The sequence below is a fragment of the Pyrus communis genome, chromosome 6, assembly GCF_963583255.1.
Source record: "Pyrus communis chromosome 6, drPyrComm1.1, whole genome shotgun sequence".
Classification (NCBI taxonomy): domain Eukaryota; kingdom Viridiplantae; phylum Streptophyta; class Magnoliopsida; order Rosales; family Rosaceae; genus Pyrus; species Pyrus communis.
In genome coordinates, this window is record NC_084808.1 from 8,933,032 (window position 1) to 8,945,817 (window position 12,786).

General features: G+C 37.9%; 1 protein-coding gene across 1 annotated transcript; it reads right to left on the bottom strand.

Annotated features, from left to right (window-relative positions):
- Window positions 1–1,779: 1,779 nt before the first annotated feature.
- On the bottom strand, window positions 1,780–8,825 carry LOC137737173 (uncharacterized). Its single transcript, XM_068476572.1, has 9 exons — window positions 8,661–8,825; window positions 8,459–8,580; window positions 7,968–8,068; window positions 6,857–7,052; window positions 6,670–6,762; window positions 4,934–4,993; window positions 4,758–4,832; window positions 4,179–4,259; window positions 1,780–3,087 (listed from the first exon to the last, which is right to left on the bottom strand). Exons 1-9 carry the CDS (start codon window positions 8,752–8,754, stop codon window positions 2,704–2,706), a joined length of 1,206 nt encoding a protein of 401 aa, XP_068332673.1. The 5' UTR covers window positions 8,755–8,825; the 3' UTR covers window positions 1,780–2,703.
- Window positions 8,826–12,786: the final 3,961 nt, after the last annotated feature.

A 12,786-nucleotide genomic window follows, 5' to 3' on the forward strand; every position in this document is an offset into this window, starting at 1 on the left:
TCCTAACCCGCGAGGAATTTCACCAGAGCACCGGAGGTGCTCGACGGCAATTCCTCCATTTTGGCGAGTTCCACCACCTAAAACTACCCTTAATCAACTTTCCTTGGACCCAAGAACAACACCCAACCAGTGGTAGAGATGTTGGAACATTGAGGAAGGAAAATCGAAGTTCACACATTTTAGGGTTCCATAAGGTTTGAGTAAATTGGAGCCTTTCCCGGCCAAATTGGACTTGGTCACAGGTATAAAATTTGCTCTACTCTTTGAGATATTCATTTTTGTAAAATTTGAGAATTTTTGGAGATAGTTGAATTTTTCGGCGAATCAAGACGGCCGACCGCCGTGTGTGGCGGCCCATGAGCCGAGTCACCCCCTGACCTTTCTAAGCTAAGTTTGACACCCCAATTCCATAGGTGAAGTCCGATTGATGAAATCTCATCGTTTGAGCATAGTTTTGATAAAGACTGCTACTTGAACATTATGTGAATTGACGATCCGACCGTTTGATCGTCACCAAACTTTAATACATTATAGTCTGTAATATTTGAGGATATTAGAAACTTATAGATTGGGAATCTGACGTATGGATCTTCTTGAAGTGGATTTGTAAGTGCGTAAAATAAAACGTTGACCGCCACTTGAATTGGCAATTGGCGGAGATCCAACTATTGTATCATAATGAAACTTTAGTATGATGTTTGAGAAGCAAAATGTGGATCTTTGGAAGTTACACATCGGAAATCCAAGATGCGGATCTTTCGGATTGAGTTACATAGGGTTGTGGACCCTATCGTTGATCTTTGACCGACAGTTGACTTTTGGGCAATGAGTCTCAAATCATTTTAGAACGTCATTGGGATGTGTTTTATGTTATGTGTTCTATTGATAAGAGTTCTAAGACATGACTAAATAATTGTTCTAGGTGAGGATCGTTCGTGACGTCTCGATATTTGTGCTAGGGAGTCGTAGCGCGGACCTCAAGTGAGTGGGTCTTTTCCTTTTATCGTATGTATATCATTGATAGTTCCACAAAACGCTTTTAAATTGATTTATGCATTTTATGCCATGTCATATATATATTTGTACATTCTAAAATACTATGATATGGTTGAGTTTTAGATTGCAGGTGATGGATGTGCGAAATTCAACTGAAAAATGGTAGAAATTGGCCGGAATTTTGGCCGGATCATACCTGGGTTCATGGAGTGCACGGGAAGAGGGGGATCCTCCCTCTTGATTGGCTACCCTCCTATTCATCTAATTGGTCCCTTGCCCTTTTGTCTGATTGGTCCACTCCTTCCTCCCTAATTTCTAAATGGTTACAATTTCCACATGGTTAGGAGTTTATTTTCCTTTAAATCTATAATTTAGTGAAACAACTTCATACGTTCATCTAGACGATGGTCAACAGAAGTCAAAATCCTTGCCTCTAGGGTATTTTCGTCAATTCCCTCGATTAAAATAAATAAAAACGAAATTTTAAGGACAGGTTGTCGCAAATGAAATTATCAATTTTTAATGAATTTAAGAACTTATTTTACTGAAAAAATAATTCAAATACTGAATTTTCACTTCAGTAAGAATACATGAACTAAATCGGCACTTAACTCCCTTACAAGCCCAAGTGTCGATTGCTATTTGTAACCGGTTATACATCCCTCGTCACATGTAACTAAGAATCTCGGGTGGCACAAATTACAGGATAACACAAGTTGTATTGAATAGAAGTTTATGGCCGGCAATTTAACTCAATTCGAGTTTCAAATCCTTATCTATTCTGACCTCCACCATGAAATGATTATTCCAAAGAAACACAATATTAGTTCTTTTCTTTTTTCTTTTTTTTTTTTTGGGTGAAAAGTTGCTTTATTCCAACACAATAATTACACAAAAAAAGGCCCAAATACATACACATAAACAAAAAGGACCTCAGAAGCAACTAAAGAGCCCAAAACAAAGAAAACACCGAAACAAACCCTGGCAGCTTCAACCAGCCATCGCCGAAAATCCACTTACCAACCAACAAAAACAAACGTTCCCTGCATACACCTGAAAACAAGCTAAACAGAGCTCCTGAACTAGAAGAAAATACAGTGAAAACAGAACCCCAACACAAATCCCCAAACACCGCCAAGCACCACACCTGTAGCTGCCACACATCGGAAGAAGCTTGTGGGAAGAAGCAACCCATTAGCAACAGGGCCAACAAAGTGAAACCCAAAACGAAGGAAGCTAGTGGGAAAGAGCAACCCACTAGCAACAATGCCATCAAAGGCAATCCCAAGGAAGGTGGTGGTGTGAACATCCGAGCAAAAACTCTACGCACCTTCTGGGTGAAACAAGAAAAATATCGGTACAAAGATGGAGAAGCCAAACCAGGATGTGCAGTCGAAGAGGCATGGGGTTGATTGGGTGGAAGATGGAGTGAAGTGCGAGGAAAGTGGAAGAAAAATGAGAAAAAGATGGAAAGAAGATGCAAAGAAAGGGAAAAGGGAAGAAACCACAGAAGGAAGGAAGAAGGAAAGTGGAAAGGAGGAGAGAAGGAAGAAAAAAGAGGGAAAAGTGGAAAGGAAGTGGAAGGGAGGAAGGAAACCAGGGAATTAGGGGCACAAGAAGTTGGAAGAAAGTGGCAATCAGGCTCCTGGAGAGGGGGAAACAGAAGCTCAAGGAGAAGGAAAGGAAAAGAAAAGTGGAAACACAACATCAGTTCTCAAAGGGCACAAAATGGTCTCTCCATGTAGAGTAATTACATCGCTTTTGACTACTATTAGTCACGCTCGATGCTTCTGTCACTTTCTCTACAACAACACTGCCATCACAATCGAGTCTGTATGAAACATCCAATCCTTCTAGAGTCAGGTGATATATTATGTCTCTGGGAGACTGCGGTGGCTGTTCGCTTCCAGGCCTAGAAGCTTCTTCACCAGGGTGGTAATCTGAACATTCGTTCAATTGTTTCCCATTTTCTGACTTGGTGAAGGAATCATGAGGTCGATTTCGTTGAGACAATGAGCGAATATCCCATGAAAGCACCTGCTTGATCAAGTTTTGGAACTCATCTGGTGAAGCATAGAGTGAATTCTTTCCCTGCAACAAACCAGATGCAGATGGAATAAATAAAGTGCACAGGAATTGGTGCTTCAATGTGTGAGAGAATAAAGTATTTCCCAGTTAATGTAGTTGATTTTTGAACTGTTTTCATGGAAAAGGAACAGCATTTTCTAAACCCGAGATTTAAATAGCTAATTATTTGAGTATAAGGGCAAAGGAATTTATCTAGCTAATTTGGACAGGACAATGAAAACAGAAGATTAAGAATCGATTAAACATTCACAACCAGGGAGTGAAAGAAGGAATCAATCTATTCATGATCTGCTAAGAACCCCTTTGGGAATTTTAAACAGGACGCAAGTTCAGAACCTAGAACTGATAGAAGAGTCCGCTAACAGGAATGTCAATTATTCCCAGGTATAGCTATTTGCAGGATGAGATAGAACATATGGGAGACCTATTTACTAACTCACAGAGTTTCGCAATCAGAGCACCAAAAAAACAGCCAGAATGAGATCTCACAGGATGATGAGTTGTTGAATCTTTTAGAATTTAATTACTGAGGTGTTATGATATCCTCCACTAGATTCAGCGTATAGAGCCTGAGTTCGACCAGTTCTATTGATGAAGAAAAACTATACAATTCTTTTCATAGGAAAGATAAACATATATAGTTGCCAATCAATTTGCACACAATGTACGACAATTTTCATACAGCATAGTCGGTTCAATGTTGAGGCACATATTTTAAATCAGGAGGTCAGTTTCCCTCTTAGATCTTCACATTTGACTTCCAGGTTTCAATTTATATTTTTCTTGGACAGAATGATCTTTAAGGTGTTCAGTTACATCCTGTTGAATCCTGTTTTTTGGTTTTCTTATTTCCTGGGCTTTTTTTTTTTTTTTTTTTTTTCACTGCAGGTACCCTTGTTTTAAAGGTTGCTTACATTTCTTTCTGGTGTTGTGTGAAGAGTTTGACTTTTACCAATGAAGAGCTAGGAAGCAGACTATTGATGCAAATTGTAAACAAATATGAATAATTAATCAAAACAACAAATTAAAAGGATGTCTCCTTCAAAAATATGAAACAGGTTCTTGATGTTTGAAGTAAAGATAAGACCACTCACTGATATTTCCCAGCAATCAGCGAGTGTTGAAGTGAAGCCCTCCGAGAAACTAACAGAAGCTACTGCTAAAACACTGTCCCCCTGCAGAAGAAATGGATATTAATTCAAAACAAGGAAGGAATTGGTCCTATAAGTTACCAGAAGAGTACTTACATGTTACACTGACATAGGAAGAAGGCTCTGAAATAGGTATTTTTCCTTTGAAATCACATTATACAGTTGTATACTAACAATTCACAATCTCAAAATATGCAAGGTCGAGGTGGGAAATATCTACAACTTATACATATGCAGTTTTCCATAATAGATATTTGAAGGTTTTGGTCCAAGTATCAGTCAAACCGAACAAGAGTCCATACTGCAAACCAACTCTCAACTGAACTGGAGAGTTTGTATCCTGCAGCTTATGCACTAATAGTCTATACTGTATGAACGTCTTATAACTACACATCACTTGACTTTCAACCTTCCAAGTTTAATATCCAAAACTTCTTGATGAGTTTAATGGACAATCTCTTATCTTGTATGTCACGAATCTATAAAGATTTACAAATTCCTGAAAGACAATGTAAATGATACCGTTAACCACTTTGGCACTCTTGCTCCTTGGATGCTGTCACTGTAGGGGAGATAAGGTTTGACATCAAGTACTGGCTGTCAATAAAACTAAACCAAGTAAGTTTGATTTGAAAAAACAAAAAACAGAACAAAAAGAAAATGGATGTGCCAGTTGAGATAAAAATTGTAAAACTTACTGTCCCATCAACCAAATCCACACCAGAGAGTAGAAGCATACTCCTGTGTACAGCTTCCACCTAAAGTACACAGTATATTTTTGTAAGACTCCAGACTTTCTCTCTTTCATAAGCATATTTTCAATTTTTTTTTATTTTTTTATATGCAGTCAAACTTTAACTTTAAGATAAGAACACATACAGAACAGTTTTATAGATATTTTTGTAAGACTCCAGACTTTCTCTCTTTCATAAGCATATTTTCAATTTTTTTTTTTTTTTTTTTTTTGTTTTTTATATGCAGTCAAACTTTAACTTTAAGATAAGAACACATACAAAACGGTTTTATAGAGTAAAAATAATTAAAATGGTTGTATGACAACAAAAAGTAATTAAACCTAATGTTGTGAATATCGCATTTAAGAATGAATAAAAAAGAACAAACTCGGAAATCGAAAACAAAATAACCAAGATAAACAACACTAAGAACTAATGTGGTTCGGCTATATGTGCCTATGTCCATGGGGCAACAACAGTAGTCTTTCACTATATAAATAATGAATACAACGGATAATCTTGCCAAGTCTCTAGGATTAAGACTGGACGAAAAACCTGAAAAAACAAGAACAAGAAATACGCTTATCTCTTTCTTTTCTCTCGCACATACTTTGCCCACACAATATTCTCACACTCTAACTCCTTGAGTGGTATACAACTTATTATTTTGCTCCAATTCAAAACCAGTGCAATAGCCTGTTTATATAGATATAGGAAAGGTCTTCCTCAATAAGCATTACTAATCCTAATTGGAATCTAGTTATGAATCCTTCTCCAATTGAGAAACCAACTCCAATTGGGAAAACAACTTAAAATGGGTAAACAACTCCAATTGGGAAAACAACTCCAAATGCGAAAACAACTTCAATTGGGTAAACAACTTCAATTTGAAACAACTCCAATTGGGAAAACAACTTCAACTGGGTAAACAATTTAATCCTCTAAAACTATAATTCCTAATAGACTCGGGACAAATCATCATGGGCTGAAAAAACCCAACACCTAATACATTATGCCACATACTTCAGACCACTTCTCTAAATGCTGGAAAGGAACTTGGAGAGTAAAGAATAAAGTTAAAAATGTAAAATAGTTGGCCTAACACACAGGATGCATAACTATAATACGATGTTAGAGAACGACTAGACCCAATAGCTTAATGTATATTAAGGTGCCCTTCCTCACGTGTAGCCCCATCCTGAGTGTAGATAGGGAGAGAGAAAAACATTCGGGTGCCCCAACCTTGTAGAATATGGGTGCAGCCCCACCCTGCAACATATGGGTGCAGCCCCTCCCTGCACCTTGCAAACCAAAAAAGAAGTGGGGGAATGGGGATTGAGTTTTAGAACCCTGTACCTACAAACCAAGGCTATGATACCATGTTATAATTAGAGTATTCAATCAAAAACCAATTGGTAATTGGTGGATAGGTCTAAGACATATATTCTGATGCAAGCAATATATTCATGACATAAGTATTCCCTCAAGAAAAACCAAAAGAAAGAACAAAAAGAGAAAAAGAACGAAGCTATTAGATGGGTTTCCAATTGTGTGAGATTACTGAGTTTTGATAGTTCTTGAAAAACTTCACTTCCACAACCAAGGTTCAGTATTAGTCAAACGCAGAATGTTGATATTTTTTTTTTTTTTCTTTTTTGAGTCGCTATAAAAAGATCTATTCAGCAGTAGTATAACCTTACCTTGGCAACAGTGAGTCCAATGGGGCATGGCCTGTGTGGAGATCGTGTCGCAAAGACTCCCCTCCTTTCACCATTTAGTCTTGGTACCCTCACCTATTCATCCAGTCAACCTTTCCACAAAGTTAAAAAGAATAACTAATCACCGAAGGCAAAGACTACTGTATACCATACTCAGAGGCACACACACCTTGGCCTTGAACCTTGACTTAGTCGGATCCTTCCAAAGCTTCTCCAGATTTGTATTTAGATGGAAAACATATATAACCCAGCAGTGAGAATATTCTCCAAGACCCTCAAGCGAAGCTGGAGGAACACGAGCTGAATTAAAAATCAAACAGGCCCTGGAAAGAGGAACAAGTAGAGGTTGTCGAGGGGTCCCATTCCTGCACAATTAAAAAGTGAAAGATCATCAATGTGACATTAAAGAAACCTTGCATGCACAACAAATGTGCACATTCTTACTTTTCCCAAACAAATATGCACTTTTTGAAAAGCTTTTTATTGTATCAATACATAGACAAACAAATGCAACGAACTGCTGGCAACCAAAGATGGGATAGCTTGAAAATGAGCAGACCTGAAGCCCTGAGAAACCAAGCATTCCCAAGCATGAGGTGCAACTGCAAACTAAAGGTGGCTGAGAATCCCATTCATGCACCAGTGTAAACTGCGCACATGTGTGTATAGGTGTGCAAAATGTTACTTTAACTCTACGATAAACCTTATTCTAATAATTTCAACTGCAACATTTAATTTATCTATATGACTCCTTTTGCTCCGACAAGTGACAGGATAAAAATCCAACACATCCACTGGGGATGGAACCCAGAACTCAACCTCAACCCTTTAGATATAGAAGGAGAGAGGTGCTACTAAGCCCAAAGGAAATAGAATTTTTTCTAGCACTGCTGAAAGTTTTCGCCATAATTTGATTTCTGTACATACTTAAAATCAAAAGGACAGAGCGTTTTGAAAACTACCATTTTACTCAAAGGAAAAGACAAATGAAACCTATTAACTCGATCCTCGGTTTTGGAAAATCAAATAATTTGGATATCAGTATTGGTCGGTCTGTTTTCTCTTTGTGCTTTAGTTCCTTGATTAGCATCAGATTTCTTCAACCACTTCATGAGGAGTAAACAATTCTAGTGATCAGATCTAGCTATATACCCACCCACTCAATCACTTTGGGCGCAATTGTATCATATCGATAGACAGATGATATATGAACATACAGTCAAGTGATGAGAAACAAAGATCTTTAAGTCAGAATACCAAACTTGGTCCACCCAAAATACCTGGTAGAGAAGCATGACTGGATGACACCAATAGGTGCCATGGGGTAAGAAGTCAGCTCCAAACTATCCAACTTAGGTTGCGTCAGCGCTTCTCTCAACGCCTCCAAATACAAAATGATAAAGAATTAGCAAGCCGAGAAAAAACGCGAATGACATGTGAAATGCGAACGCTACGATCAATGTCACTTCCGGATACGCCTATGGACTGAAATGAACACAATCATGATCTAGGCAAATCCCTAAACGATTAGGTAATGAAGTACAACAACATAGGCAAATAGTTAAGGCACTGTCCGGACAACAACGCCTATGGACTGAAATGAACACAATCATGATCTAGGCAAATCCCTAAACGATTAGGTAATGAAGTACAACAACATAGGCAAATAGTTAAGGCACTGTCCGGACAACAACCAATCAAATTTCCAATTACAAATGTATATGAAATAAACCAGCTCAATTAATTGCAGAATCACTGCTGGAGAGTGTACCTGCTGAGCCCGAATTCGACCTTGCCGTTCGGCACCACATATGTCTGAGGAGGCCTTGAGAGATTTCTGGAGCTCACCAATCTTGGAATCCAAATCCCTTGATTTTCTTTTCAACAAATACACTGTTAAAAACCAAAAGAAAGATGAATTACAACAACCCAAATGCAATGCAGTAAGATGAACTACAAGAAAGAGAAATTACAAGAAAAGGCGGTGGAGGCGGAGAGCGCTGCAAGCGCAAAGGTTATGGTGGCTCTTAACCATTTTGATTCATCTGTACTGTAACAGTAAGCCATGGAAAATTGTAACGGATTCTCTTCTCGCAGTTACAGCAAAGAGTTTCCCCATCTGGGGCGCTTGGGCGTGACATATAGGGTTTGGACGGAGGGTGGAAAACCGAGTTTTTGTTTTTTTGGTTTTTAAATTTTATTTTATTTTAAACAAATAGTATTATTTACATTAAGGGTGAGTTTAGCCTCATTATGAAAATCGAACCTAACACCTCTTATTTGTAAATTTTATTTTGAACTTTATTTGTTTTTAAATTTTATTTTAAACAAATAGTATTATTTACATTATGAGAATCGAACCTAACACTTCTCATTTGTAAGTGAAGAGGAATATCACTGAACTATAGTATTAAGTGGCAAAAGGGATAACCAAGTTCAAAGGCCACGATTTTCGCCCAATAATGATTCTTCAGGCCAGTTGGCTCCCAGCTCGGAAGAGCATTAATTTGATCAAGTCCTAATGGAAGTAGAACTCTTAAAGGGTCAGACTCAGGCGTAGCTTGGTCGAGTCCTGGTTAAATTAAAATTGCCAAGAATCAATTTGGTTTTCTAATAAGATTCGAATTATTCCATGAATCGAAACCTATGTGTTGAGCAAAAATTGTGCACAATATGTAAACAAATAATTCACTCGACACAATTTCACCCTCATTCATTTTTTTTAAAGAGGGTTTTACTAATTTGAGTTCAACCTATTCTAGGCTACGCGCCTATTAATTAATACCATTCTTTTGGGAAAGGAATACCTTTTGATTCTAATATGAATAAATTGTAACTTAGAGATCTGACTACATCTAGGTAGAGCCCTAGATTGCCTACGTACCCTCGTTGAGGGATCAAGTCACTCGTAGTTCCTTATGTATTTGTTAGGGTTTGATGCCTTGTGAAGTTTTAGCTCGTGCGGGCGAGGACTTTGAGCCATTGGAGCAATACGTAGCTTCGTGCCATTTAAGTCTTGTTACGGCTTCGTGCTCTTTGATACTTGATATGGCTTCGTGCCATTGGGATACTTGATATGGCTTCGTGCCATCGAAATTTAATATGACTTCATGCCATTTAGTATTTGATGTGACTTCGTATCATTTGAAACTTGTTATGGCCTCGTACCATTTAACCACTTCGGAAATTTGAAATTAAATTTGATGTAGAGTAAATTCATCGAGCTTGGTGTTTTGAGGTGGTTCACGTTTATGGATTTTGAAGTGGTTCGAAGTTGGCTTAAGACTTTGGCAAAAGCAAGGTGCCCAAAAGATAATGACTGGCAAAAATGAATTGATGGGTTTTAACAAGAATGACCTATGTCCTTTCAAAGCCTAGTGGATTTAGGGTGAGACCTATACTCCCACGTGATGAGCAACATTTCTTTCTTTTATTTTCCTTCATTTAGAGCAGTTCCACCGGAGGTGGAATTGCCCAACACCCTGTCCAAAACACAGGCCAGCACCTTGTCCAAGTGCTCCAGCCTGCAAAACAGCCTGGCACCCAGCCCAAGCCAGGTAGCAGACCAGCCCATTTCGAACAGACCCAGAAGCCGGCCTATTTGGCTGGCACGTGCACAACACTCGCGACTGGGCGCGAGTAGGAGACAAGGGTGCAGGCGACGGGGCTCGCTTGTCAACCCACTTGTGTTTACCCGGATGAGGGCTACGTGGCCCTCCTCAAAGTCGTTGGATTTCCAACGGCTAGTTTTTGTAGGTAGTTGGATTTCCAACGGTAAAAAAAAATTTAAATTTGACTTATAAAATGGACCGTCCAATCACAGATCAACGGTCCACGTTTTTTTCACCAAAAATAAAAATAAAACAAAAAAAAAAGGCCCAACGGTCAGAATTTTGATTGTTGGCCACGTGGCAGCTCGTTGGCTGTTGGATTTGATTATTTTTCAAATCCAACGGTCCAGATTAATTACAACATTAAAATTTATTAAAAATTGTGAATTTTTTTTTAAAATACAGAAAAATTTTAAAAAATTATTTTTTTTTTTCTATAAATACCAAACTCTCATCTTCCACCTTACACCACATTTCAATATTTTCTACACTTTCTACACTTTCTACATTTGAATATTTTGTACACTTTGAGAGAAAAAAATGACTTCGTGGAAGCTCATTGAAGATGTTACGTTGTGTGAATGTTGGGTTCACACTACTCATGACCCGATTATGGGTAATGAGATGGATAAGCGAGAAATGTGGAGTAAAATTACGAAATCGTTTTGCGATGTACATGGAAAAGATGCTAGATCTAGTCAAGGTCTTCAAGGTCGTTGGAAAAAACTCAACGCATCCTTTACTTGTTGGAAAAATGTCATCTCTCATGCTTCCGGTAATCTGCGTAGTGGGACAAGTTTAGCGGATCAGGTAACAATATTTTTATTTATTTATATGCATTCCACCCACATCAATATTTTAATTTATTTAATTTCTTATCTAATTTTTATGTAATTTCTTATGCAATTTTTATGTAATTTCTTATGTAATATATATGCATTCCACGCCCATCAATATTTTAATTTATTTATTTGTGTTACACCCGTACTTTTTAATACTATCTTATCCCACATTTTTATAGACACTACAAGCACAAGCATTCTACAATGCAAAAAACCGTAACAAATCATTCAACAAATGGGAATGTTGATAAATTGTCAAAGATTGCCTTAGATACAAAATTGTGGCAACCGGTCCAGAAGTTGTCATGCACGGTATGGGTCTACACAGTTCGCCAGAAGCAGACACAGCCGAATAAGAAGCCAACACATTTGAAGACATGGAAGGGACGCCTGAAGAAGTGTCGGAGACCCAACCGACTCGTCAGTCCCTCAGGCCTCAAGGTAAAAAGGCATCAAAGAAAATAGGTAGTTCTTCCAAAAATGACTACACTAAATATATGGAGAAACTTGCTCGCCAAGGTGAACTGAACATGGCATGGGAAAAGGCTAGAGATGAGGAAAAAGCTACTGCTATGGCAGCAATAATAGCAGCTACTAAGGCTCGTGATGCGGCGGCTGAGAGACAAAGAGAAATAGTTAATCGAGAGAACGAGATGATTAGAGAAGCACTTCATCGAGAGAATGAGATGCTTAGAGAAGAAAGGATGGCTCAAGCAAATCGTGACACTATGAACAAGTCTCTAGTAGGACTGTCTCCGAATTCAAAATATTTTTGGACATCAGAAAAAAAAAAAAGATGTCGTGCGAAGGAGGCGTGCAAGAGATGCCGAAACAAGTCAAGGGGGTTCTAGCTACATAAATCCTAGCAACGAAGATCCTAGCACCACATCCTAACTCCACAGACTTTGTATAATTTCGTATTTATTTGTACTACTTTATTTAATTTGTTATGTAATTTCTTAACATTTTTAGAACTTTATTTAATTTCTTATGTAATTTTTTATTTATTTTTAGAACTTTATTTAATTTCTTATGTAATTTTTGTACTTTATTTAAATATTTGAATAAGATTACATAAACTCACCAAATAAACATTTAAAAAAAAACACCAAATAAAATTACATAACCTCACCATATAAACTTAAAAAAAAAAAAAAAACACACTAAATAAGATTACTTAAAAAACAATACACTTTATTCTTCAACCACAAGCCTTATTTTAATTATCTTCACCTTCGTGCAATCCCCACTGGTGGTCAATCAAGTCATTTTGGCGGGTTATGTGCCAGTATGGCTATTGCAATGAAGTGTATCGCTGAACGATCAATTCATTGTAACGTCCATTCCGTTCCAACGGCTCGTGTTGCACGGGATCTTCGGTCCGGTCATGAGCATAGTAGATTTGTGTTCTTGAGTTGTTCATCGGATCCGGCTCGTATTCATCGACGACATCATAATCATACCCGTCTTCAACAATCATGTTGTGAAGAATAATACACGTCATCATGATGGATCGAAGAGCCTCGACATCAAACATTCTAGCTGTAGCCTGACAATCGCCCAACGAGCTTGCAGGATACCAAAACAACGCTCGACATCCTTCTTACACCCTTCTTGACACTTTGCGAAGTGTTTTTCTTTTTCAC

Excerpts from the sequence above, each read along its gene's own strand:
- LOC137737173 (XM_068476572.1), bottom strand. The coding sequence starts at position 8,754 with ATGGCTTACTGTTACAGTACAGATGAATCAAAATGGTTAAGAGCCACC. Across the intron at positions 7,053-7,967 it reads CAGTCATGCTTCTCTACCAG|GAATGGGACCCCTCGACAAC; the intron begins GTATTTTGGGTG and ends TTAATTGTGCAG. Across the intron at positions 3,088-4,178 it reads CTGATTGCTGGGAAATATCA|GGAAAGAATTCACTCTATGC; the intron begins GTGAGTGGTCTT and ends GGTTTGTTGCAG.